Genomic DNA, 27,457 nt, shown 5'->3' with positions numbered 1-27,457 from the left:
TGAAACCCCCCACCCCAGGACACCTCACCCCCCAGCACCACAGGTACAGCTCTATGACTGAGACCCCCGGGGACCTGAAACCCCCCACCCCAGGACACCTCACCCCCCAGCACCACAGGTACAGCAAAACACAGTGGTGGGAAAAGAAAGTACTCTACGTTTCTTACTTAAGTTCATCAATACTGCAATCTAGAAAATGCTCTGTTATTTTATCATGAACATTTGTGAGGACCAATTATAATTATGAAGATGGGTTGAAAAGTGATACAGTAATTATAATGCTGGATAATGGATTGTTTCTAGGATGGTAGGATGCCTAAATGCTGTTGTATCTAATAGCTTATATCCTTCCCTGTGGGATCAGTTACAAGCAGGAAGTTGAATGTGTTTATTTTAATGACTGTGTTCAAGATTTAAGTACATTCAAGTTACGTTTAAGTCTGTATCTGTCCAACAGTGAATTTAATGAGAGGAGGAAAAAAAAGGAGAGAATGCCGTAGAATAAGATCCCTTGTCCATCAGTGCTTGCGCGAAGCGACGCAATGTGAGCTTTGTAGATCTGCTATTTTCACTAGTTTGGCTCCCGGGCAAACGTCTTCATTTCTCTTTATTTGGGTCTTGAGCCAAATAATTGCCGAGAACCAGTGATCTAAAACTCATGCTTTGTCTCAGGAACAACAGTGGCGGTGTGAGTGTTCAGGACCCTTTCTCAGAGGGCAGCGACGCAGCCTTCCATGGTAAGCGAGGGCCGGGGCCCGCCGGGGGCCCCTACCAGCCAGGAGGAGGAGGGGGTCCCACAGACCCCTCCATGCGACCCCTGCAGTACGACCCCAGCAAAGAGCCGTACGGCGGGCAGAGGAAAGGTGAGAGAACACATTAGATTTATTAATGGATCTCATCAAACCTTTGAATTTCAAGGATCCCTATAATTAATTTGTATTGAGTTGCAGGCCTGGCAAGTGTCCGATATCCCTAATGGAACACTGGGGGGTCCACGGACCCCACTTTGAGACCCACTGGATTAGAAGGATTAATTATTGCCTTCCATTGTTTCAAATATAAAATTTTAAAATATATAGTGCAAATAGCTTATGGATTGGCTATTGTCGCTATTGGTATATCGTGCTTAAGTAGGTTTAATGTGTATTTGTGTTGAGGGCACGTGGGGCACCGAGTTTGTGTTTGTGGCTTTTAGCTGATACGTGTTACCCCAAGCACTTCCCCAAATAGAACAGCTTTGGCACAGAAGCGAAAAGGAGAGATTTTTAAAAACACAGTTCCTGAGGTGCACCGGTAACTGGACCGGATAATGCGTGCCTACGACCGCATAATTGCAATGTTCGATTCTGTCTGTGGAGACCTGCTGTGTAGCACGTCGTTCCTCCTGTCTACCCCCAGCTTCTGTGGAACTGTGCTTCTCAAAGTGGGGATCTTTCAGAGGGTTCCAGTGGGTAGCTGGATACTGTAGCATCAAAGTCAGTTTAACCACTTCAACCCTGTTTCATACCGTGGCAACCTATCGCGGCGCAACGCATTTTTGTGCGTAAAAGATATCAAACGTATGGACATCTTTTAATTATTTCGACCTATTGTATTTGTAACACAAATCTTCTCTTATGGGGGGGAGGGGGGGTCTCCCTGGAAATTTAAATGTTTGAGGACCACTTCTGTAAAGACTTGCAGAAAAAAAACACAAAACTGCCTCTTAAAATGCCTGCTTCATTCTTATTTTGAATACCATGTTACATGCCTGCACCCTTTTCAGTTTTCTGCAGTGGCTGATCAACAAGCTGATGGGGCTCTGGTGCCCCTCTGTGGTCAAAATGGGAACTGTCTTAGAAATGTGTTGCTATGCTCAAAATAAGATCAAACCCTCCTAATCCCTAAGGGAAAATTAGTCCATTTCAGCAGCCAAAAGTAGGTCCAGAAGCAATTGGAAAATAGGGCATTCAAATCAACAGAATTGTCTAAATGATGTCCTTCTGTATCAGATTATTCTTAACACACGCACACATACATTTGTTAGAAACATTGTATCTCCATTTTTTTTTCATAAGTGAATGTCCTATTTTCTTTTTACTTCATTGCATGACAGTGTCCCACAAGGGTACCTTAAGAAATAGCCAATTTACAAGCTCACATCGTGTTGCAAAGCAACACCTTGTGAACAAGTAATTGCGACCACTAGGTTGCAGTTACTATATAAACGAGCACTGACGCTGTAACGCAACGCTCTATACACACACACACACACACACACACACTACGCAAACAAGCCCACAAAAAATGCCTTTCAACACACTTCGCGGACCTGGCAACACTGCATCCCGTCTTTCCATTGGCTCCGCCGCCACCATTGTTGCCACACACACACACACACACACACACACACACAGCCACCGCCCACTCCACAAACTGACTGGTTTGACTCATATGGATATAAAGAATCAACTGACTGAGAGAAAACTCTCCAAATATTCAACATTTCTGAGACAGTTTATTTACATTTGTGACGACACAAAGACGACTCCCTGACAATATCGCTGAGACAGTTTACTAGACTATATATAGTAACACTTTATTATTCTTTCTAGAGTAAACCTTTTTTGGAAACGCTACTCCTCCCACAGTTTGGACAGCACGCACTTGAGCCATATGTCAAATCGACCGGTTTCATCGGGAATTGTGTGCTTGTATTTTGCTGAGAGAAATGTTGTAGAGTTTAATTGATTTGATTGATTTGATTAATTAATTAGTGAATTCATTTTACCCATTCTTGACATTATTCCGGTAGAGTGCCTCAGCCCTAGCAGTCGCTTTCTCGCCTTTAAGGCGTATTACTGGTTAGATCTTATTTTAAAAGATTAAATAATCTGAAGTGTGCGCTCAGCTGAACGTGTGTTCTGTTCTCTCCCTGCAGAGACCTACAGTCCAGCTCAGATGCAGGACATGTACCCCCGCGGCCCCCCCTCAGGACCCCTGCCTGGGATGGGAGTAGGGCCTCGACCCCAGTTCCCCTATGGACCAGGCTATGACCGCAGGTAAAGCAACCCTCTAGTCGTCGTCCCCCCCCCCCATAATCATATTTGAAATGGGGACCACCCACACTGACGAGCATTACATTTATGAGATAATCTGAAAAATATTATTATATATAAACATTAAACAATAAACGGTAGCACAGTTGGTAGTGCTGTCACCTCACAGCTAGAAGGTCCTGTATATTCGATTTCCTCCGCGTCATCAGTGCCCATACCCGAGGCGGGGTTGGCGAAAGGGATTTTCTGTGTGGAGTTTGCATGTTCTCCCCGTGTCCCACAAAAAAAACATGCAGTAATCCTGGTCTCTAAACTTGGCCAGCCTGATGAAGGGGAAAGGAACTGGTCGGAATAACGTGTTCCTTCCACGCGCTACGTCCGGCCGGTGAAACTCTCCCCTGTCAGGTGAAAAGAAGCGGCTTGGACTCCTCATGCATAGAAGTAAGCATGAGGTCAGTCCGCTGTCCCCCCCCCCCCCCCCCAGGTTGGCAGAGGAAGTGTAGCGCCCAGGATTACATTCGGGTTGCAAAATTGTGGGATAACTCGAGAACCGTTCGCCCCACCGACTTCAAATTGGACACACACGTTCCACACCCCCACAGGGAGTCCAGTGCCTGGTGTCGAATCCGTCGGGCGTGCGGTTGTCGGACCCACCGGTCTAGTTTATCTGTTGTGTTCTTTCTGTGCTCAGGCCTGAACACATGATGGGTCCGGACGGGAGCATGGTGCCCCCTGCAGGGCAAAACAGCATGGCTCACGCTGGAAATGACCCCGGCATGTTCCCAGCCAACAGGTTCCCCCTTCAGAGGTACAGTAGGACCCAATCACTGTCTTAACTCTGTCATATCAAGGCCCATTATTTAGTCAGCAAAGTTATACTTTGTGCAACTATTGAAAACAATATTGTGTGCAAAAAAGCACCCACCAAAAAAAGAAGCAGCTTGTGAACTCTCCTGATGATAATCTACATGTGTTTTTTTTTTTTTTTATCATTTTTTGTAGCGGTTTCTGTTGAACACAAACGATTCCGACCTTCACTTTATTTATTTTTACGTGTTGGCAACGGTATCTGTTACATAAGGGTGCTACGTTGACTGTCGTCTTAGCAACAGCCAGCCTCACTGTGTGAACATGAACCTAAAATTTCAGATGCTGATAGAAGTGGTCGTAGAACTACAGTACTGTGGAGCGGCCATCCTCAACCCTGTCACGCCCAATTACCCCAATCACCGATCACGTGATCGGAAATCGGGGCAGATCAGGTTATTTTCAAATGATCGGAATAGGATTGGGAGCAAAAAAACGTGATCAGGACATCTCTATAGTATCAATATTCATATCCATATCCTGATATTAGACTGGATATTGTCTGCGATTTTGGATATTGTACTATTTTGATATGGCATAAGTGTTCTATTAAAAATATAAATATCGGTCGGGAAAAATCGGTATCGGCAGATACTCAAAATCAAATGATAAGAATCGGATCGGGAGCAAAAAAACGTGATTGGGACATCCCTATCTTTAACTCTTTTTAATATCTGAGATATTCTACAAATGCCTTAGTTTTTACACTACAAAACCCCTGTAGCTATAATGTAAATATATAGCAACAATCCAAAATGACACAGATCCGCTCCTGGATTGAATGGGCTAAGACAAATACGTATTGTGGCTGTCGTGAGGAATCTTTGCATCTCCATATCCCCCACACAGACACACATAATAATTGATGTCGCTGATTTCAAGCAAAAATATCGATTAATTAATTTTTGCCATTTTGAAATTGAAAGTGGTGAAGCGTGTCTGTTTGATTTTCTTTTAATATATAATAAATATTTAACCAATGAAAAGCATGAACAAGAATTTGTTTTGTCTCGCTCTCCTCCAGACACAGTCACGAAGGTTACGGCCAGCCGTATCCCAACAATCCCTACGGCACCCACCAGCCTGGCATGTACCCACAGCAACAGGTATACTGTACCATAGTTATACACTACATCCGTGGTTTTCAACCCTTTTCATATCAAGGTCCATTATGTATTCGTTATTTGAGCCACGGACCACCATTTGATGAGATTTAGCCTCGCAGACTCAAAACTATAGGGATATTTTGTTATGGTTGAATAATGTTTTTCCACAATTCCGTGCCGTGTTGATGTTGGTACCATAGGGGAGAGAACAGGTAAATGTTGATCAAAATGTGTAGACTTCTTGTAAATTAAGTAATGCAGATGTTCAACAATAATTTAACTCTTGTAATAGCCGATCTACAAGCTCACAATGCGTTGCGATCATTTTTCCAAAATATTTTTACACATTTGGAAACTTGAAATGGGAATAGTCAATATTCTACACAATGAATACTTTTACTTTTGGTACTTTAAGTACATTTGATGCCAATACTTTTGTATTACTTCAACTCAAGTTTTGAATTCCGGGCCATTTACTTGTAACGGAGTATGTCTACACTGCAATATTGCTACTTTTACTTGGGTAAAACAATTGAGTACGTTATCCCACCACTGCATCCAGGGTTACAAGCGTCCCGTGGAGGGGATGTACCCTCCATCCAAGCGCCATGAGAGCGAGCCGCCATTCGCCCTGCAGCAGCAACAACAGCAGCAGCAGCAGCAGCAGCAGCAGCAGCAACAACAGCAGCAGTTCGGCCAGCAGCAGCCGCCCGACATCTACGGCCCGTACGGCCCCCCGTCCCAAGGTTAGAATGGCTTTGGGTTTTTGAGTGGTGCAACCACTCCAAGGATCAGCCATGTCCGTCCTAACCTATGTGACTATGTTTAGAGTACCAGTAGGGGCAAAAGTGGCGCTGTAGTGCCAGAAACAGAGATAGTGTTGCACTGTTGCCTGCTAATTACAGAGAGAGAGAGAGAGAGAGAGGCAGGGGGAGTTGCACCACTCAGTTCTCACGGTGTGATTTTCATTATAGTTTAGTTCTACTTAGTCTTGACTTTTTTTTGTTCTAATTCAGTTAGTTTAGGGTTTGCTAGTTTTCATTCGTTTTAGTGTTAGTGCAGTATTCAAAAAGGTCAGAGGAAGTAGGGCTATTGTGTAATAAAAACTCAACAAAAGATACATATTGTATATTATTCAGTTACTGTTGGTAACGAGAAAAACTAAAGGCATTTTGTCTATAATTTCATTTAGTTTTAGTTAGTTTTGTAAACACAATACAGTTTTAGTTAGTTTTAGTTTTTTATTTTATTTTTATTATACTTCATTTAGTTCAGTTTTCGTTATTTCTTTCGTTTTCGCTATCTATAATAACTTTGGCCCGCCCACAGCAGGGGGCGCCGGTGCTTACATGGGCCCGGAGAGAAGACCCGTCCAGAGCCAGTACCCCTTCCCCTACGGCCGCGACCGCATGCCGCCCTCCGCCGCCTCCTCCCAAGGACCGCCCCCTCCGCACGGCATGATGGGCAGCGGCGGACCGGCCCCCGTCTCCACCTCCTCCGCGGACGGAGGAGGTGGGGGTCCCTCCCCTCAGGGGAGCATGTGGCACCCCAGGAGTGACATGGGGTTCCCCTACCCAGGCAGGCAGGGGGGGCCGCAGGGGCCCCCTTACGTCCCCGGCATGGGCCGGGTCGGCGAGGACCCTGACGGGAGGGGCCCTCCGCAAGACGGCCAGTGGCCGCCCGGTCATCAACGCCAATCCCCCTACCCTCCCCACCCCTCCACCACCTCCTCCTCCTCCTCCCCTATGGCCCCCCTCCGACAGCCGCCCTCGTCCTACCAGGCTACGCCACCTCCCACCCTGCCCAACCACATCTCCCGCGCCCCCAGCCCCTCAGCCTTCCCCAGGCCCATGGGAGACTCCCTGTCCCCCAACAACAGCAACAACATGGGCTGCGCTCCCTACCTGGGCTCCATGAAGAAGCTGGGGATGCCCGGCTCTGTGCCAGGGTCCCAGGCTGGCGTGGTGCTGCCGGGGCATGGCATGCCAATCATGCAGCGGGAGGTCAGCTTCCCCCCTGGCTCCGTGGAGGCCACCCAGCCCAAAGTGAAGCCCCGGCGAAGGCTCATCGCCAAGGACACAGGTTGGAAAGACACTTTGGCTGACACCACATCGCAAACACAATAGGGCTGTTGATTGTATTTGATTATTATTTTGCAAAGACAATGATGGACATATTAGATATTATGACTAGAAGAAAAAAACACATGAAAAGAATGACGTTTTCAGAGTCACACTGACAAAGGCTGGATAGCCAAAATGTTTGTCTCATGATGTTAGTTGCTGCGAGAGTGAGGTCTAGCCAACAGTAAACACAAAAAAGATCTGCTATTTTCAAAATATGTTTAATACATTTGAAAACTTGTGAAATGGGACATTCTGCACGATGAGTACTTTTACTTTTGGTACGTTTTGATGCCAATACTTTTGTACTTCCACTCGAGTACATTTTGAATGACGGACCTTTACTTGTAATGGAGTATTTCTACGTACTGTAGCAGTACTATTGATACTTTCCCTTAAGTGAGTATTTTTTTTCCCCCACCACTGCCTCCTCCCACTAGGAACCCCGGAGGCGTGGCGTGTGATGATGTCACTGAAGTCGGGTCTGCTGGCGGAGAGCACGTGGGCGCTGGACACCATCAACATCCTGCTGTACGACGACACCACCGTGGGCTCCTTCGAACTCTCCAAGGTCAGTCAAGGGGCTAGATGTTGAGAAAGCTTCCGCTATGCTTTGCAAGGAATCTCGGGATTCTTTTTTTTGCCTTCAACAGAGACACGCGCCCCAGAGCCGGAAGAGGCGTCTTTACCTTTTTATGTCTATGGTTGTGTTCCATTTGATATCACAGCAGGTCACGAATCGTGCTTCGGAGTTTGCACACTCCGCCCAGCAGATATGGAGGTTTTTGTCATTTTTCGTGTTTTCAAACTCTCCTTGTGTGATTGTAATCTGATTGTAGGTATGTGTCTCTGCATGTCTTGCTACAGTGGACAGACGGTCAGTCACACACATACAGTAACTAGGTCAGGGTGGACACTAGTCGACCACAAAGCAACTGAGCTGCTATCACTGTTGGTTTTTGACAGCAAATTTTGATTGCGTTCAGTCATTTGAATAACATTTAGTTTTAGTCATATTTTATAGCCTTGAATTTTCATTTAGTTTCACTTCATTATTCAGACGGCGGTCTGCGGCGATCGGTTCACACCAACCAATCAAAATGGTAGCAAAGCAGATGATGTCGTTGTCAATGTGGCTAACCAGGTTGCTAACGAAACAAACGCGGTCAACGAGCGCTATTAGCACGTAAACAAACACGGTAAAATATGTCGGATGATGATGTTTCTAAATCCTGTTGTTTCTGTAAAGAAACTATTTATTATAGGGCGATTTAATAGCCAGATCGATACAGTCGCAAGTTACCACAGTGGGTTCAGCCATGTTTGTTGTCTGACGTCATCGAGTTGAAACAGCGCTGATTGGCCGTAGCCGCTGTATCAGATTTTCAACCGAGGCTGCCATAGAGTCACCAGACCTGAATCGCCTGAATTTATTTTTTAATGGCTGTGGCTAGCGATTCAGGACCTGGACCTGGAAGGTAATTGACGAACATTTTTCGTCAAACTTTCAGTCTACAAAATCAACACTGGCTGGTATGCTAAATAATACTAATGTAATTAGGGCTGTCGCCGACTAAGGATATGTATAGTCGAATCTGATTGCCCAAATGTTGTCTATAGTCGACTCACCCGACTGGTAGTCGACTATAGGTATTTATATTAGATTTGACTGAGAGATTGGTAGTCGAATCGGTCTGATCAGTCTGATTGCATAACATACAAAAATGCAATTCCATTTGGGCTGTGGTTAATGTCTGATTTATATACTTGCTTGGTTACTCCCAATAAATCATGATATACCGGTATCCTATTTTATTTTCTTCTTTTAAACTATTTGTTAATTGATATAACAAATCACGCCAATCTCCAAGTCGAATCATGCAAAAAAAAAAAAAGAACATTGACTAAGAGATTGGTAGTCGACTAAGACTCCCTCCCACCTTTTTCTTGGTACGCAAACAGGGCCAGCAGGTTGAAAGTGCTTAATGAGTGTTTGCTCTGGCTGCAGCTGCCTGGCTTCCTGGAGCTGATCGTGGAGTATTACCGCCGCTGTCTCATCGAGATGTTCGGCGTCCTGGAGGAGTACGAGGTGGGAGCACTGGAGTGCCGGCTCCCCCCGCTGGACGACCTCGACACAGAGGAGGAGGAGCGGGAGAAGGAGGCAATGGAGACACAAGAGGAGGCAGCCGCCCCGTCCCCTCCTCCCCCGCCACCACCACCACCGGACAACCAATCACAAGAGGAGGCGCAGGGGACAGCCGTTAAGGCGTCTTCGTCTGAGGTAGAGGAGGAGGCGGTTGCTCTCATCAAGACGGAGGAGCAAGACGGTTCGGAGGAGACGATAGCCGACACTCCTGTCCTCAAAGAGGAGAGCGCAGGAGGAGCTGAGGGGAAAGTGGAGCGAGAAGAAGATGAGAAGGTAGGCATGTCAGATGTCACAGTTGTTAACCCATTAATTCATTCACTGCCAGGGATGTGTTTGGAGTTGGACGTGTTTTTTTCATTTTTTTTTCAAAGGCCCACAATGCCAATCACATTTTTAAAGATATTTCTGGGGCTTTTGCCTTTTATTGATAGATGTATAGTAGGTAGACAGGAAACGGGGAGAGAGCGTGCGTTGCGATGCGGTGTCTCGTTTCATTTCATTGGCCCTACAAACATTTTCGGTCATGAGATTTTATTTTGCTTTAATTCATGATAATGGCCTGATTGCAGTTATTTGAGCTAATCGCAATAACTTTGCCTTATGGATAGAATTGTTTATATTCATCTGTATAGCAACAGCTGGTTGGAGTTAACAAAAATTTCATATTTCCTTTTTTTTATATATATTTTTTATCCCACGATTTTGTAACCCATTTTTCACCCCTGTGTCAATCATCTAATGTGATCCTGGGCTCTACACACCCTCCACCAACCTAGTCCCCATATATGGGGGACAAGGGGAGAGCAACGGACTTGAACTCATGCTTAAAATGTCATATTTTCATCATTATTTCCACATCATCCATGCAAAACATAAAATCACGAATTATTAGGACCTGTTTTGACCATAGTACATTAATTATTTCGTTTTTGATACCGGACATTGTCAGTAATTTCTTTGTAATATTTAAGTTATTTCACACATTTGCATAGGGCAGATATGCCTAAAAGGCAAACGGAAATGTGCATTCTATTGTATATATTCCAATGTTCAATGGCAAACACATTTAAATGATGATTCGCAATTATTCCTACGACAACTAATCATGAAGTCAAACTGATGTTGACAGTCCTGCGAGAAGGAAGAAGAGAAGGCGCTGCCCTCCGAGCCGGCCCAGCTGTCCTCCCGGCCACTCCAGTACTCCACGACGGAGCCTCGTCCCAAGCAGGCCAGCCGGTTCGACCGGCTCCCCATCAAGGTGGAGGAGAGGACGAGGGAGGAGGATGGCGTGGGCGAGAGGTGGAGGGAGCTGAGCCTCTCCGGAGGCTTCACCAGCGGCCTGCTGCACTGGGAGGCCGGCGGCGGGGACTCCACAGCTCACATCCAGACCCACTTTGAGCTCCGCGGCACCGGCGCCGCGGACAGGGCCATACCCAACGACACCTGGCAGAGGGAGGTCGTCAGCCCGGGAGACGCAGCAGCGCAGCAGCAGAGGATGAGCAGTGACGCGGAGGAGAAGAGCTCGGAGGATGGAGACGACGAGAAGAACATGGTGGACCGCATGCTAAGCGCCTGCATGAAGTCCCTGCAAGGTGACTGTTTTGTTCAATTACAGTCCGTAGTCCGTTAAAAATATAGCCTGGCAGTGGCAAGGCAGTTCAATGTGCAACATACAATTATGAAATGCCATTAGGATGCATAAAACAAAACTATAAATAACAAATACAATTACAGTGCAGAAGATAAAGAGGAAAGAAAAGTAAATCAATCAATGGCAAACAGAAAAGTCTTTGCTTGTGTTTTAAAAGAAATAACGGTGCAGTTTTCTGGGAGTTTGTTCCAGATGTGTGGTGCATACACTAAATGCTGCTTGACCCACGTTTATTCATAGAGAGTCTGCACAACGGTCCCGTAGGGCCAGGTTCTCTGTCGGACGTCCGAGCCGGCCAGCAGGAGCGCGTGGGCTCTCCCCTGCTGGAGGACGAGCCTCGCTGCTGGGACGAGGCGCCGCTCTCGGTGGCCGAGCCCTGGCAGGACGCGCTGTCGCGGCGCTGCGTCTGCGTCTCCAACGTGGTGCGCAGCCTCTCCTTCGTGCCGGGCAACGACGGCCCCATGTCGTGCCACCCGGGCCTGGTGCTCATCCTGGGACGCCTGGTGCTGCTCCACCACCTCCACCCACGGCGGAAGAGGAGGAGGCATCTGATGTCCATGATGATGATGCCCCTCGCAGGTACGCTAGGGTGGTCGGCCATGACACGTTTGAGTTGACCATTCATTGTCACACAAATGATTGCGATTGACCGTTTAATTGAGTTGTTTGAATTTGTGTTTGCCTTTTTTTAGGCTTCGTAATAAAAAAGTGCACAGGGCAGATATGACAAATTACTGAAATAATATACCAAGAAATTATTGACATTTGTCTACATTTTATACAAGCTTACAACGTGTCGTAATCTGTGTTTTCATGTATGGACATTTTTCAACATTTCCACACATGATTATGTCAAAATAATTGCAATTATCTCAAGTAATTCGATTGGACTATTAATTATGTACCAATTGTGACAACCCCCTACTCACAGGCGACCCCCCGCTCCCTGAAGACCTGCAGGGCCAGGCGTGCTCCCGCGACGAGTGGTGGTGGGACTGTCTGTCGGCGCTGCGTGAGAACACCCTGGTGACGCTGGCCAACATCGCCGGCCAACTGGACCTGTCCGTGTACCCCGAGAACGTGTGCCTGCCCGTCCTGGACGGCCTACTCCACTGGATGGTGTGCCCCTCGGCCGAGGCCCAGGACCCCTTCTCGGCCTCGTGCTCCTCGCTGACGCCGCAGCGGCTGGCGCTGGAGTGCCTGTGCAAGCTGAGCGTCCAGGACGCCAACGTGGACCTGACGCTGGCCACGCCGCCGTACTCGCGCCACGCGCGGCTGTTCGCCACCCTGCTGCGCCTGGTGGGCGACCGGCGCAATCCGGTGTGCCGCGAGATGGCGGTGGCCGTGCTGTCCAACCTGGCACAGGGCGACCCGGGCGTGGCGCGCGCCGTGGCGCTGCAGAAGTGCGGCGTGTCTGCGCTGGTGGGCTTCCTGGAGGACAGCGTGGCCACGGCCCAGTACCACCACTCCTCGCACCTGGGCGGGGGCTCGGCCGCCCCGCCGCCTCCCCTCTACCCGCCGGATCCGCCCAGCGTGGGCATGATGTGCCGGGCCGCCAAGGCCCTGCTGGCGCTGGCCAAGGTGCCGGAGAACCGGACGGAGTTCGTCCTGTACGAGAGCCGCCTGCTGGACGTGTCGCTGGCGTCGGCCCTCGGCGCCCCGGTCGCCGTCGTCTTGTGCGAAGTACTTTTCAAGCTGGGTGGGCGCTCGTGACGCACGGAACATGCTCTGTGAGGAGGACCATCTCGGTATGGAGCGGTGGATTCTCAAACTTTTTATTTTATTTTAAAGGACCCCCTGATAACTCTTGAGAGTGTACAAATGGAACCGAATGGATCGATTCGGTTCCATGTGTGCACCCTCAAGAGTTACACATCTGTAAGGGGTTCCTTTTGGACCCCTGGTGGTGGTCTCTGGACCCTGTTTTGTGAACCACTGGCATGGAGTGTGCCCCGTGAGACGAAGGGGGGGGGGGGGATAGAGCGCCCTCACCCGGCGAGGAGGGAGCCGTGTTGGGACATTGGTGCGTGCAGCGTTCGATGGCGGCCAAGGCGAAAGGAGCATACTCTGTTAAGGCCCGGGCGTGGGTTTTTTGGAAGTTCTCGTCCAGCTGGAGATTGGACGGCCAAGAGAGACTGGCCGCTGTTATATTTTTATTTAAATGAACACATCAAACAAAGTTTTTACATACAAATGAATATATATATAGAAGTATTATATATATATATATATATAGTTCTCGGCTCCATCCACGAAAAAACATTTTATTTGGGTATTTTTAAGTGATTTTAATACAAAAACATAATATTTAATACTTGGTATTTTTAATTCTTTCGTTTGTTTTTCTATTCTTTTCAATCGTCATTTTGTTGGGTTTCTTGTCGGTTTTGTTTTTAAAAAGAAATTATTCATTTTTGTTTTGTTTTCAACCAAAGTACTTTAGTGAAGTGTTTCTAAACGTACATGGCTGGTTGGTGTCTTTCTGTTCTCTGGGGCGAGGGGATCAATCACACTGATTTAATAGCCACGCATATTGTAGATAGGCCTCTTTTTATAACATGCTAAGACACACACACAACACAACACACACTTACTTAACCACTCAAACCCTAATATTCTTCGTCGACCCGGGGTCCCCCAGGGCTCAGATCCAGGGCCCACGCTACCTTTCTTCTCTCTCTGCACCAACTCTCTCTGCCTGAAAGTAGCTGATCTACAAGCTTATAGAGCAGCTGTTTCCGCTGCATGTTTGCCTATCATGACATGCCCAGAAACGGGGACACTAGGGTAGAAGGGGTTAACAAACCGCTTGACACGGGGAGGGGGGATGGGGGGGGTTACCTATTGTGCAATAGGGTTTTAGATGTCTTGTTATTATTTTTGTGGAGGGGGGGGGGAGGGGGTTAGGGAGTTCCTAAATGTGAATTGTTATTATTATTATTCTAATTATTATTTTGACCATCTGCAAACTGACCATCAGTATTGGTGTGACCGTACCAGTATATGTAACAGAGAAACGGAGAGGTCACTTTATTTCTTTTTTCCATTTCCAGTAGTCGACCTCTCCAAGCCATCCACAGCAAGCCATGCCTCAACTCCTCCCATCTCCACACAGGTACTGTCCTACACAGACATTCTGCAGTCAGCTGTATTGTTCCGCAGCTTTTCAAAACAAAAGTCCCTCTCCTTCTCCATGTCCCTGGATGGTAGACTTCAGCATGTCCACTATCCTGCATATAATAAGCTCTGCTAATAAAAGGATAGAGACCGAACCGGAGCGTAGTTGGGTCCGGGCTTACTTGCGTGACGTCATGAACGTCCGTCCACCTCCATGAAAGTGCTGCAATTCCACATTTCGCCAGTAGGTAGTGGCAGCTTCAACGTTGGATAGCCTTACTGGGGGCTTGACCCAGCCCTTGCCTCCTGGCTCCACTTGGTGGTCATCTTGGGTGCAACCTTGGCAACAGGCGTCCTCTCGGGGGGGCTTGTTGAGGGCAGACAATTCAGACATGGACGCGTTTGTGGCCATGGTCTCCCGTCCCTGCCATGCCTCCATGTAAGGTTTATCGCCATGGTTGGCATCAAAGGATTTCTTAAACCACTACACGTACTCAAAGTCCTGAAAGTCAACCCAAGACGGTTCTGAAAGTCTCTAGATCAAGCGCAGGGCTCTTGCAATTCTGCTCCATGGGAGGTTTCTGACTTCCCTGAGCCCGCCTTAGGAACCTGTCAAACTCCCCACCTGTCACTGTCCCCGGAGCGAGCAGCGCCCGCTTACCGCCATAAGCGATATATACCACTTTGATCTTGTTGGAGATCCATCTGTGAACTCGTGACTTGTCTTGGGCTTCCACAGGCCCCCTCCAGCCTGCGCAGAAGCCTCTTCCTGCGGGGGCTTCAGTTCAGCCTGTTTCTCCAGCAGCTCTGCGATCTTGTTTCACATGGAGCTTTCAGGTCACTTTCATGCCAATCCCTGGATTCCACCATACGAGCAAGCCTGGCACAAACAGGTGTAATCAATCTATCTATAGCTAGCAGTTTTAATGGGTTAAGCAGGCCTTTAGATTAAACATCAACAGAAACCATGGCCATTGGCCCTCAAACACTACTAACAAATGCTACTCTGTACAATTCTGTCCCAACAACAATACATAGTTTTTCGGCAGGAACGTGAAATAGTTTTTCTAAAGTTTTGCTACTTCTGCAATTACACTTATAAGTCTTTGTAGGACAGAACAATGCATCACAATCATCCCATCTTGTAAATACAGTAAAGAGTTCATTATCATGAAACAGATAATCAGTTATGGATCAACCATCACAGTAATGCTCATTTGGATATGAAACGTATTTAGTTATGCTGTTCAGAGGGAGAGGGGTGGAGGTTATTTTCTTTAAACAATGTTTTTTTCCTGGGGGCTAACGAGACTTTTTTTTAATGGAAAGCCCCCTACATACAGACAGCCGTTTATTCACAGAATCACGGATGGATAATGAAAACTGGGAGAAACTTTATGATATTGTACAGATGGACGGGTGCTAAGAGAGGGGAGCATTTCAGAGAAAAAGAAAAAAAAAACATTGTGTAGAAGAACTGCCAGTGCTGAACAATACAAGAACAAACTGTTAACACATGTATAAAAAAAAGCTAAGAAGTTATCTCTGTAAGAGATTGTCTCCCCTCTTTTTAATTTGCTGAGATGTTGTTTATTCACTATGAGATCTTTTTACTCTGTTCCACCTCATGTTAAGAATAAATGTACATGAAATCTGGTTGAGCACTGTGAACAGAAGGCCGGACTCCTGGAATCCTGTCTGTCTGGAATGCAGACCGAGCTAAAAGTTGAACTTCACGTTTGATAACGAGGTTTAATCTTGATCACAGAAGTTTATGATAAACGGCTATAACACAGCGTCGCTGTCGGGTGGAAATCATAGATCTCCATATTTGAACTTTTAGTTTTTTCGTAAATTAACGCTCTATTTCAGGGGTTCTCAACCCGTGGGGTTGCCAGATTATTTATTATTTTGGGGGGTCCCAAAAAAAAGAATTGTATTTTGCAACTGAATGGCTGGATAATGAAAATTAAGAGTTTACATAGTGCATGCATAAACTTTCCTTAATGCTTATATCTGGTTTCAGTATTTATGATGTATTTTCGCTATTAATATAAGGTTATTGTAGCAGTCAATTTGTATTGGTGGTGGGGAGGGGGGTGGAGCGGAGTGGGGGTCGCCAGACATGGCCAAAGCATTTCCGGGGGTCCCTAGCCAAAAACGTTGATGACCCCTGCTCTATTTGATCACTCTACGGCGTCACTAAAGCATCAAAAGTAGCGGATCCGCAAGCACGAAACAGTGCGTTTAGAGCTTGTAGATCTGCTACTTTTTCTATCTTTTGGACATAGGTTTACACCCGACAGAGACAATATTCGATAATAAGGTTCAATCTTCAAAAGTCCAAAATCTTTTGTCATTTCATAACGTTTTCACCTATAATGTCGTGCTCCGAAATAGGAACGCCAACTGGTGAAACAAAATTTAAAAAATCAGAACGGGACGACCAACCAAGTTAGCGCGATAACCCAAGATGATTAAAAAGAATATATATATATCATTACACACACACACTGTTGGTTAGTGGTTACAGGTGCTTCCTTAATCCTGTGAGTAACGGTGCACATTAACAGATGCCTCCTCACCAGACGCTTGACTACATCTCCAAACGTAATTAAGCAAAGCTGATGAAAGTCTGCAGACATCCAAAACATCCAAATCAATCCCAAGTGCATTTTGCCCCCGGACACAGACTGGAGTATTTTTATACCTGCTTTCGGAGAAGGTTTAATTAGAACAGAACGAGCCTTTGATCGCTATCTTTAGTCCTTCACTAAACTTGTTTAGATTGAACAGCCATTAACGACTTTTTGTGTGGAACCAAATGTAACGACATGGGTTTGGGATTTAAAATATTTGTAAATTAGAGTTGATGTTCTATGTGTGTAGTCTGGGAAGTCGTGAAACAACATTCATGCAATCGGTAAGCCGGTAACAGCTGTGTCAGACCATAAAGGCAACAGGGGCCTCCCATCTCTCTAGCTCTAGTAAACAGAAAACCGTTTCTTAGGTCGGATACCAATTACAGAACTCCACACAAAGCTTACATTTTATATTGATCCAGTTCCAATTTTGTATACTTGTTGTTTTGGTTTCAGCACCTGCTTAATATCGTGTATGAGTTACTTTAATTGATATCTCTGAAAATGTGATTTCTGGTTTCTAATGAGCTGGGAGAGTCCCATGTTACAGAATATACTGTAGTCATTTAACACTTAATTCGATCAGTCAATATTTTAATATTCAGACATGTAATTCTGAGTAGTAGTTTGTCAAGACTACTAATAGTTACCTTTGTACATATAACCCCCCCAAAAGTCCCAAAGTTCTGAGCAGAACACTATGAGAAGAAGCCCAATTAATTCTGGGTCGTATGATGGTGTTGTGTGCCAAAGATGGCCGATCCACATAAATAAAGCATAACTCCCCTTGTTGTCTCACTTGACTGGAGAGACTTGGAGCGCTGGGAGGCAGATTGCAAGACCAGCTTGTCTGATCCCTGTTATGTAAGGATTTTTTTAACCATCAATCAGCCCAAGGGAGCCGTTAAGTGACCAACATTAGAAGGCTGTGGTTGTACTGGCCAGCTTCAAGTGGCCAACAGAAGACTGGTTGTACTGGTCAGCTTCCAGTGACCAACACTAGACCACTGGTTGTAAAACAACCTGGCACTAATGCAAATTGTCTATTTTATTCACATGATGTCCTTATTTCGACTTGAAAAGTGACTCCCATTCTTCTTGGGAGTCCGTGGAACTGTCTGGGTTCTTGGGGATGGCTGGGAAGACGGACTGCATCTTGACTCTGAACTCCGACAGCTGGAAGAGACGAGGAAGCTTAAATGAGACCCAGCAGCACACAGGTGACATAATGAAACGACAACTAATTCTACTAATTACAGTGACATGAAGACACTTCAAGATCAAGTATTTTGGTCAGGACTTCAGGGATGCAGGTGTTTGGTTTTAACTGCTGTCGGGAAGAAACTACCCAACTCCATTCGTTTTTTTTCTCCTTTTCATAAATCAATGCTATAGAGCGTCGCAGTCCCTCCCCCTTTCAGAACAACGAGTGGCCCAGGAAATAAATCCCAATGCATTTTTCCCATAGGCATTTCTTAAAGTATTTATTTAAAGACGGTTACGCCGCGGACAAAGCCAACTCGGATCGTGACAAATCATGACAATGAACACAATATTTTGGGCCGATCAAATATTTTATAAGAAGAAAAACAGTGTTGTCTCCTGCCTTTATTTTCTTCTTTCTAATGATTTGATCGGCCCAAAGTATTGTGTTCATTGTCATGATATGTCACGATCCGAGTTGGCTTTGTCCGCGGCGTAACCGTCTTTAAATAAATACTTTAAGAAATTCCTATGAGGAAAATGAACAGCGATTTCTTTTCCGGGTCTCTCGAGGGGGCAGGACTGCGACGCTCTATTGAACACCCTTTTACTGTCTGCTAAAGCAGCTAACTCCACCACCTTTCCCTCTCTGCCACCACAGAAATTGACTATATAAAGTCACAATACCAACAATGATGAGGCAGTATTGCATTGTGGACAAAATGTCCATACGTTTTGGGTCTGCAAGGCGCCTAAATCTCATCAAATGGTGATCCGTGGCTCAAATGCAGAATAAATAATAGGCCTTGATATGAAAAGGGTTGAAAACCACTGTGTTATAATGATACCTACACTATGAATATCCAGGGCCTTCCACACAGTGAAGCTGAGCAGTCCTACTCCACACCAGGCGTACAGGGACCCCCAGCCCAGCGCCCTCAGAGCCAGAGACGCCCCGCTTTCTGGGACCACAGCCGTGGCCGTAACCCCCTGGGTGGGCACACAAACACATGTTGTTAGTCACATTACCATTGAATATTTGGTGGAAGACTTGTGTATATACAGAGAAGTATGCACTTTAGTATGGCAATAACCTGTAAGGCTACTGTAAACATAGCTTATCTAAACATAGATTTTATATTGTGACATTGTCAAGCCTAGACCAAGGCCAGTATGGGATATTATTGTTGTCGAGTAGAAAACTTGGGTATTCATACATTTCCATAGTAACTATTAGACATACAAGCTTTTCAGCCGACGATATCTGTCTCGACACCGCAATTTTAGAGGGATCAAAGAAGATATGGGCCGGGGGTATAAGCCAGTACTTAAGTACAATTTTGAGTTATTCATACTTAATTGAGTATTTCCTTTCCAATGCTTTTACTTCTACTGCACTTTTTACTCCACTACATTTATTTGAAAACTTTAGTTACCTTGTAGATTTTGATTATTACGAATACGAAACGTACATCACTTTAACCCAATATACATTTCTGCAATTTGAAAATAGCTGATCTACAAGCTCACATTCTGCCATTTTAAAAAGATTTCTATACATTTGAAAACTTGAAATGGGACATTCTGCACAATACTTGTGCTTTTGGTACATTAAGTACATTTTGATGCCAATACTTTTGAATTCCAGACTTTTTTTGTGTATTTTTTCAACCACTGCAAATACCACCCTGTGATAACCGCAGACTGACCTGTACCCAGGTGATAAACACATTAACAGGTTGAGCCACCAGCGCAGCAGACCACCCTCAGTAATGCCCTCCTTTCTTGTGTGAAATTGCTCCTGTAAACGGTCTATGCAAGACAGCCATCTACAGTATACGCCACTGGTCTACTCGGGACACTCACACAGAACCTCCTTAGTACTCTTCTCCGCAATCCATCTGTGTCGGTTGACCGTGGTGACCACATAACACGCATGGCTCTCCATGCTAAAATCTAATTGGACCACTTGACGACGGCCCTGTTTGCCCAAGGTCCGTGTTGACAACCGCGGATGGGGGGGGCCTGGCACCAAAAATAGACTCTGAAGACAAGGGCTCCCTTGTTGCGAGCAGCCATGTATATCTTAAAAACCAAATAGGAGCCCTGGGTTCCATGTGCGTCATCTTTAATTAGCTCCTGTGAGGAACGAATAATCGCACCAAGTTCCAGGCCAATTAAGTGGAAGGGTGCAGGGTTTGCATGTTTTGCTCTGAACCCATCGGCCCAGATGTGTAATGGTACAATGCAACACCCGTAAAATAAAAACACAAAACGCTGCCCATCTTAAACTCAAAAGTAAGGAACAACAACTCTGTGAAACCAAATAAGTCTAGTCGGAGAAAATACATTTTGCCTTTACCTTAAATTAAATTTGTCGTTTGCGATATGACTCACTTTCAACCTGGTGTGCCTATTTTAGGCAGGTCATTAAAAGCTAAACATTTAAAAAGAATTCTGCCTTTAAGAATAGCTCAAATAGTAGATAATATCTCTGCTGTCTGGAAGAAACCACCTAACTCCAAAATGTTCATTTTTCTGAAAATCATTTTTCAGGAAATGAAGAACCTCATTTTGAATATATTGTAAATTACTTGAGAGGGGGAGAGGTGGTAGTTAGCCGTTTTAGCAGACAGTTTGAGTGTCCAATGGAGTTAAGAGGTTTTGTCCGAAGCACGTTTTACTATTCATTGGTTCAATATTGTTTTAACGAACACACAGATGTAAAAGGTGTTCAATAGCACTGATTTATGCACAAAAAATCTAAAAATGTCGTTAGGTGGTTTCCTCCCAACAGCAACGTATTATACAAGCTCACAACACACTGCAATCTGACACGTGATTGTAGATAAGCTATTTTTGCTATTTGTACAAAATAATGTATAGTGCACAAAAATGTTCCACCGTGTCGGGGGCCCTCTACTGTACTGTATTGTACTGTCACTCACGTAATGGCTGCTAAAAACTCAGCTTCCGATCATGCACCTGTGCACAGTGAAGCTGAACAGTGCCACTTTGTCACCTGTTGGTACTCTAAACATAGGGACAGACAGACACACATTGCTGTTCCTTGGAGTGGCTGCATCACTCAAAAAGACGTTTCAATGTAACTATAACTAGATTCAACGGGTGCTCGAACAAAAGAGATAAACTGGAAAGGAGTAACGGGTCGGATAATCACAGCAATATGTTCCTTCAGACCATGCAATGGCGCAAATATGGACATTTCCTACATATTGCCTACTGCGAGTAGACTAGTTAACGCCAAAGTGAAGCTAATGCCGCCGCATCGAAAAACAATGTGAAATTGCCCTATACAACAACTTCACTTTGTTTATTTGCGTGGCCGGTTAAGACCGCTATTTTGGTAATAAGATTATTTGAGAGCATTCAAAACTGTGTGCAGACATCATACGTAAAAAAAAATGAGGGTAGTACTACCCTCATTTTTTTATCATACCTTATAAAACCATTTGGGGCTTTTTTTCTTAGCCAAGGCCAGAGCAGATCCAAACCCACTTATCATCCCAGCAGTGGCCACTGTGGTCAGGAAGGCAGCTCCTGGACACACACAGGACAAGAGGACAATCAAATAATATTAACAATGAAGACATTTACAATTACACATCAGGAAAGAAACTAAATATGAGTATAATCTTGTGTCACCCACCGAATAAACACGTTGATATAAGTATTCAACTCAAGAATTCATCAGTACCATGCTGGTGAGAGCGAATGTAATTCTACAATAATGTATAATTGGGGGATAATGAGAAGAATATTATCGTAAAACATTCTGGATCTCCATAAGCTTCCCAGTCTTGGCAAGATACATGTTTATTTTTATTCAATTTGTATTGATATTTTCAATTTTATGCATAAACTAGAAATATCTAGGCATGCAACGATCTATTTTAAATCCATTCGAAGTTGTGACAATTTAAATTGCAATTTGAATCGTGATGCAAACGGGCTGCGTAAAAAAAGAAGAAAAATAGGATCTTTGTAAGAGAATTGATTAAAAAAAGGTTTTCATGAATTTGCTATACTGTTTTGAAAAGAGGATAAGAAGAAAATTAAAAGAGAATACTGAATTTTTAAGAGAAAATAAAATATCATTTCGTTTAAAGAATCGTGAGAAATCATATGGTTCGATGTGTGAGTTGAGTGAATCATTTTATGCTTGGCAGTTGCTGTTTGCCTGTGTCTGTCTGTCCTGAGTAGTCCATACTCACAGTATAATTCGTTGCTGTCGGGAGGAAACCACCTAACTCCATTTTTGCATAACATTTCATATAATTTGGGGATATAATGCTGAATGACATTAGCTGTTAGCATGGAACTAGCAAGAGCAGAGAGGTCGATCTTGCATTGATGTTTGTGAGATCATGATTATACAATAAGAGTGAATAGTGAAATCTTGCCTTTCAACAGGTAGACTTTGTTCTGCTCATCCTCTGTTTGTTTAACAACACTGGCATTGAAACTGCTGCTTTCCTTCTCTGCTGCTGCTGTCATGTTGCTGTTGCTGTACGACTCCGTCCGTCGCCGTAAACTCACCGACTAGAAACACAAACACTGCCGGTAGGAACGTTTGAAAGCCGTGATAGGATGTACAATAATTGACTACCATTATATATACATTTGAAAATGTTCTTAGGTAATATAAAATATATCTAACTAGTGCTGGCTGTCTCGGCTAGGACCCGCTGCACTGCTGCAGTGGTGTCCGATTCGAACTTAAACCGGGATGTTTAATGGAGCTAATTGGAATGGTGGTCTTGGTGAAGCTATACAAGGGGTAACAAGAAGACTCACCCCGTTTCTGTTTTCCTCCCAGAATTTTCCCCAGTGAGGGGTGGGAGAGGCTGGACGGACAGCAGACGGCTGGATTTTGAAATTCTCTAACTATAAACTTTCATGACAGCAGACAGACAGCCTAAGTTAGTTGGTTCTAATGTGTTGAGGTGTTCTTGATCTTGTGTCTTAAGTGTGGTACTGGTGTCTTTGAGTCTTGTCCTGTGTGCTGTATCCTGTGTCTTGCTTGGGTCCTGTAGATTCTGAGTATTCGAGATCGGTGGAGATACCGTGTGCGTGCATCATGGTGCATGGCTTGGTATCTGAGGTTTAGAAGCTGGGATCTGCCTTTTATGTCACGATCGTGTCACCAGTGCCACTGACTGTATCTATCTTTGTGGTTTCTACCTTAATCTGATGTCAGTGGCAGTGCTGGATATTGCCGTTGTCTCCATATAGTGGGAGTGGGACTATAGGTTATCCCCATATATGGAGCTCTAAAGTGAAAGCCTAGGTAGGCCTAATGTAAAGTAGCCTACAGTGTGTGAACATGCACGGTACATTATCAGACTTATTTTGTTTAATGTTTTTATTTTGGTCATTGTGTACAAACAAACAGTTTTACATCATGCTGTTTTAGCCTGTTTACCAAAAATACGACATGTTATGTTTGCTTCTTGAGGTATGATATCTCAAGTTATCAATCATGTCAGTCTTAATTATATCAGTATCCTTCAACTTCTTGTTTATGCCCCCAATAAATATATATAGCAAATATTAGACCTTCAAGGCTATTTTCACCCATTTTCAACTTATCTTCGTAAATTTGGTCCTATGCTCAAAATGGTAGTATAAGGACCACTTATATGAAGATATAAGTTGCAAAGTTCATTATTTACTTTAATTACTTTCTTTTCTCCAACATTGTCCAAATATTTTAACATTTTGATTATAACTTCTAATTATTGGAGGAAGAGAACATAAGAAGACGACACACAATTGAATTAGACACGTTATAAGTAAGACGCCTATGCCTGCCTATATTTTTGATAAATTATCAATCAACATCAACCAGCACTACAGTAGCCGGCTATACGTGGTCCTATATTGTACTATTAGTACTATATTAGTACTATATAGTAGTACAATATAGTACTATATAGTACTAATAGTACTATAGTACTATTAGTACTTACTAATAGTACTATAGTACTATATTGTTGCGCCTCTGCGTGGATGTCTGTTGTTGTAACATGATGGCATCTCCCTAGGGGGGACGGGGGACGGACATATTTAATAATTAGCCTACAATTTTGAAGTACTTTTATTTGAATGGAGTATTTCCAATTTTCAGTAGACTATAGCCTACTTTTACTTACACTCCACATCAGAGGCAATTAAGTACTTTTTCTTTTTCTTTTTTTACATTATTAGCCTATAGATTCCATCATTTGAAAATAGCAGATCTGCAAGCTCACAATGCGTTGCATCTGCTATTTTCAAAAGATGTTTTGACATTTTATTTTTAAACTTGTGAAATGAAACGACAGCCCCCCCCCCGGCTCTGTTCTGCAGCGGGTGGGAGGAGGAGGAGATGCTCGGCGTGGGTTTTGCGGAAATATTTCCCCCCTCACTCACTCTCTCACTCAGTCACCACCAACAACAAGCAATGCATTCCCATCGCGTTGCAGGATTCATATGGTAGTCATTCCTGCATCCTCCACCTCCACCTCCGCACGGTTTGTTGTGTTATTTATCAGGTCCGGTTGATCATCATCGGTCCATTTCTGAGAAGACGTTGCTTGTTTGTTTGTTTGATTGAGACACTGCTGTGAAGGAAGGACACAATCAGCGCTTTACAGCCTACTATGGATCATTCTCTCCAGGCTTCTGCTTTGGACCTGACCGTGCTGCTGCTGAAGGAAAGCTGTTTCATGTAAAAGCTACACACCTGAACAGCGTCTCTAGTTTAGGATTTTAAACAACATAAATAGTCGCTGTTGCGGTGGGGAGGAAAAACAATGGAAGAATGAGCCATCACCGGCGGCGAGGACAGAGATCTCACCAGGGTTCCTCCAGTCCTGATGATGGAATACAAACCTTTTAAAGATTGAAATGTGACTGACAAAGGGGGACGGGGAGGAGAGTTGGCCTCGGACATTTATTAATTGAACATAAAACAATCGGATTGATCGTGTTATATTGACCGTCATCTGTTTAGGCCGTTTGCTTGTTTTGTTGGTTGGGAATTGTGCGACATCTTCTTGTTGACAGATGCATCTGGGTCTGGACCAGCAGCAGCATGAGCTCAGCAGCGCCAATATGCGGGAATGCCAGTACAATCAGATCTGCACCCGCAACTCGTCGCCCGCTGGAGCCGCGCCGACGGAGACGCACAAGACGACGGCGACGAACATTCGGAAGAAGCGGAGGAAATGGGAGCTGTTCCCCGGCAGGAACAGGTTCTATTGTAACGGCAGGATCATGATGGCCAGACAGACCGGGGTGTTCTACCTGACCCTGCTGCTCATCTCCGCAACCAGCGGCCTCTTCTTCACCTTCGAGTAAGTGTGAAGAAAAGTAATACTAATCTGATATTTTTTTGTAAAAAGGCAGCCTACGGTAACAGACTAACAGTTGTACTATCTCACGGCCGCCTCTTCGTATAAGTGCCAACACTGAGGAAAGTCATCTGATCATACTGATATTATTTTTTACTGTGAGAGAGTGTAAACGTTTGTGCACTCTGACTCTTCGAGACGAGTTACAGAATTGATGAAGTGACAGTGGTGGAATTTGGAAAGAAGTACTCAGATTTGTTCCATGATAAGACATGTATGTCTTGTCTACCATGGTATACTAGTACTGTTTATGTATAAAGTCCTTTATTCAGAAATGTAGGTTATAGCCTATATACCTGAGTAAAAGCACAAAACTATATATCATATTCTATATTTACAATAGGCTGCCAAACAAAAAAAGTATTTCTATTAATCATCTATAAATCTTGAAGAAACAAAAGTAACTAACTGGTAAATTGTGGTAACCAAAGCTGTCAAAGAATTGACTGAAGTACAATATCTTTCTTAGAGTATAAAATCGGAAATAATAAATAAGGTAGCCTACATGTCAAAATTGTACTTACTGTACAGTAAGTACAGTACTGGAGTACGTACCAAGCTACTCCCACCGCTGAGTGTCAAATAGTAGGCCTACATCAAAGGTTAAATCACTATATAGCATATAGTCATATACGGTCATGATGATCCCCACATGACCTGGTGCCGCCACGCTTAATGAGACAATCCAGCCTTATAATGTTAATATATATACACCCGCATGATGGAAAGCAACACAGACTACACTACAGTATGTTTGATGAAGTACTTCCACTTATATTGTTGAAACTTGCATGGAAAAAATATTTTCATCATGATGTGTTGGAGCAGTGGTTCCCAAACCTTTCGGGTCAAGACCCAAAAGACAGATTACATGTTTGCCTGGGAGGCCGGGACCCAAACTAAAGAAAATGGCAGATCTACAAGCGCACAATGCCACACTTTGCACTGTGTAGATTGTAGATCAGCTATGTTCACTACTAATTATTTGTATTCATGGCATTTCTTAGATTTGTTTTTAAATTATCTAGGAAAAAGGAAATGGGATTTTTACTCGAGTCGTGACCCATACAAATTGGTCCATGACACACAAATGGGTCCCAACCCACTATTTGGGACTCTCTCTCTCTCTCTCTCTCTCTCTCTCTCTCTCTCTCTCTCTCTCTCTCTCTCTCTCTCTCTCTCTCTCTCTCTCTCTCTCTCTCACTTACTCACTCACTCTATCTCTTTGCCAATATACCAGCTTGTCCATTGATGTCACTGAAGCAAATCTCTCTGAATCCACTCCAGTACAGCTTGATTACCTCCCTGTTTTTCTTTTCTCTTTTTCCTGAAAGAAAAGATCAAGTGGACATGGCATTAGACAGACATTTCATCTCCTCCCCAAACCCAAATGGTCCTGATGTTTCTGTGGCAGACGTCCAGTAGTCGTGAACAGAATAATACGACCTTTCCCTGGCCACTTTAATTTGCTCTGTAGACATTATGCAACCGATAGTAGTGACTAACGTATTCTCAGGGCTACTGGGTTTGTTTACAATATATGAACAGTCTGAGTCTGATCTGATTAAGGCCACAGCACAGTCCAGACAGTGGTGTAAAGTAACTAAGTACATTTTACTCGAGTACTCGAGTACAACTTTCTTAAGTACAATTTTGCGGTATTTATTTTTAACTTTACTTGAGTATTTCCAATTTTCAGTACTTTCACTTCTACTCCACTACATCTCAGAGGCAAATATTGTACTTGTAGCTTGTAGATCTGCTATTTCAAAGGATTTTCTTTTTTCCTTTTCCTCTCACAACGTGAGCTTGCAGATCTGCTATTTTACATAGCCGAAATATAAAACAGCATACTCGTGGTTGGGTTTTCCCACCACCGACCGAGAGAACAACAGCCGGTCAAGACACCACACACAGCATTTTGTCATTGTAACATCCGGTTACGAATATTTGGCTCTTCGAAATAAGGGTTGAGCGTTTGAGGGTTAATTTAATCAATGCTGGTGGCAAAACGGGTTAATGTATGTTTAATATTGGGTAACTAGTCTAGTAGTAACAGAGTAACTAAAGTTTTCAAATAATTGTAGTGGGGTAAAATTAAGCAATAAGCCACGAGAGGTCTCAGGTTACCGGGTATTTTACACTG

The 27,457-nt window shown here is 44.3% G+C and overlaps 3 protein-coding genes across 7 annotated transcripts in view; 2 read left to right on the top strand and 1 right to left on the bottom strand.

Annotated features, from left to right (window-relative positions):
* The window catches only part of arid1b (AT-rich interactive domain 1B), a 72,879-nt gene extending 57,433 nt beyond the window's left edge, over nt 1–15,446 (top strand). For all 5 annotated transcript variants that reach the window (XM_083790346.1, XM_083790344.1, XM_083790347.1 and 2 more), the window contains 11 exons: nt 673–863; nt 2,921–3,041; nt 3,730–3,846; nt 4,930–5,011; nt 5,574–5,757; nt 6,341–7,093; nt 7,575–7,705; nt 9,143–9,553; nt 10,410–10,872; nt 11,172–11,510; nt 11,863–15,446. In XM_083790346.1, the coding sequence (XP_083646472.1) occupies nt 673–863; nt 2,921–3,041; nt 3,730–3,846; nt 4,930–5,011; nt 5,574–5,757; nt 6,341–7,093; nt 7,575–7,705; nt 9,143–9,553; nt 10,410–10,872; nt 11,172–11,510; nt 11,863–12,644 (3,574 nt within the window). In that variant the 3' untranslated portion in view covers nt 12,645–15,446. The remainder of the gene's footprint in view (nt 1–672; nt 864–2,920; nt 3,042–3,729; nt 3,847–4,929; nt 5,012–5,573; nt 5,758–6,340; nt 7,094–7,574; nt 7,706–9,142; nt 9,554–10,409; nt 10,873–11,171; nt 11,511–11,862) is intronic.
* Nucleotides 15,447–15,591: 145 nt separating this feature from the next.
* Nucleotides 15,592–22,418, bottom strand: tmem242 (transmembrane protein 242). The gene is made up of 4 exons (XM_083790350.1): nt 22,318–22,418; nt 21,354–21,454; nt 18,746–18,883; nt 15,592–17,866 (listed from the first exon to the last, which is right to left on the bottom strand). The coding sequence occupies exons 1-4, from the start codon at nt 22,409–22,411 to the stop codon at nt 17,756–17,758; spliced, it is 444 nt and encodes a 147-aa protein (XP_083646476.1). The 5' UTR covers nt 22,412–22,418; the 3' UTR covers nt 15,592–17,755.
* A 1,968-nt stretch (nt 22,419–24,386) lies between these two features.
* LOC310876727 (palmitoyltransferase ZDHHC14-like) overlaps nt 24,387–27,457 on the top strand; it is a 30,545-nt gene continuing 27,474 nt past the window's right edge. Inside the window, exon 1 of the mRNA XM_083790349.1 lies at nt 24,387–25,254. Coding sequence (XP_083646475.1) covers nt 24,965–25,254 — 290 coding nt within the window. The 5' untranslated portion in view covers nt 24,387–24,964. The remainder of the gene's footprint in view (nt 25,255–27,457) is intronic.

The sequence above is a fragment of the Protomyctophum parallelum genome, assembly GCF_964188405.1.
Source record: "Protomyctophum parallelum genome assembly, chromosome: 19".
NCBI classification, from domain to species: Eukaryota; Metazoa; Chordata; class Actinopteri; order Myctophiformes; family Myctophidae; genus Protomyctophum; species Protomyctophum parallelum.
Note: the sequence above shows the minus strand (reverse complement) of the source record. Positions and strands in the feature narration are given on the sequence as shown.

Bases quoted from the DNA above. Each gene is read 5' to 3' on its own strand.
- tmem242 (XM_083790350.1), bottom strand. From the start codon at position 22,411: ATGACAGCAGCAGCAGAGAAGGAAAGCAGCAGTTTCAATGCCAGTGTT. The intron at 21,455-22,317 runs GCAAGATTTCAC...GTGTGTGTCCAG, and splicing joins CAAAGTCTACCTGTTGAAAG to GAGCTGCCTTCCTGACCACA. The intron at 18,884-21,353 runs GTATGATAAAAA...GTGCCCACCCAG, and splicing joins GCCCCAAATGGTTTTATAAG to GGGGTTACGGCCACGGCTGT.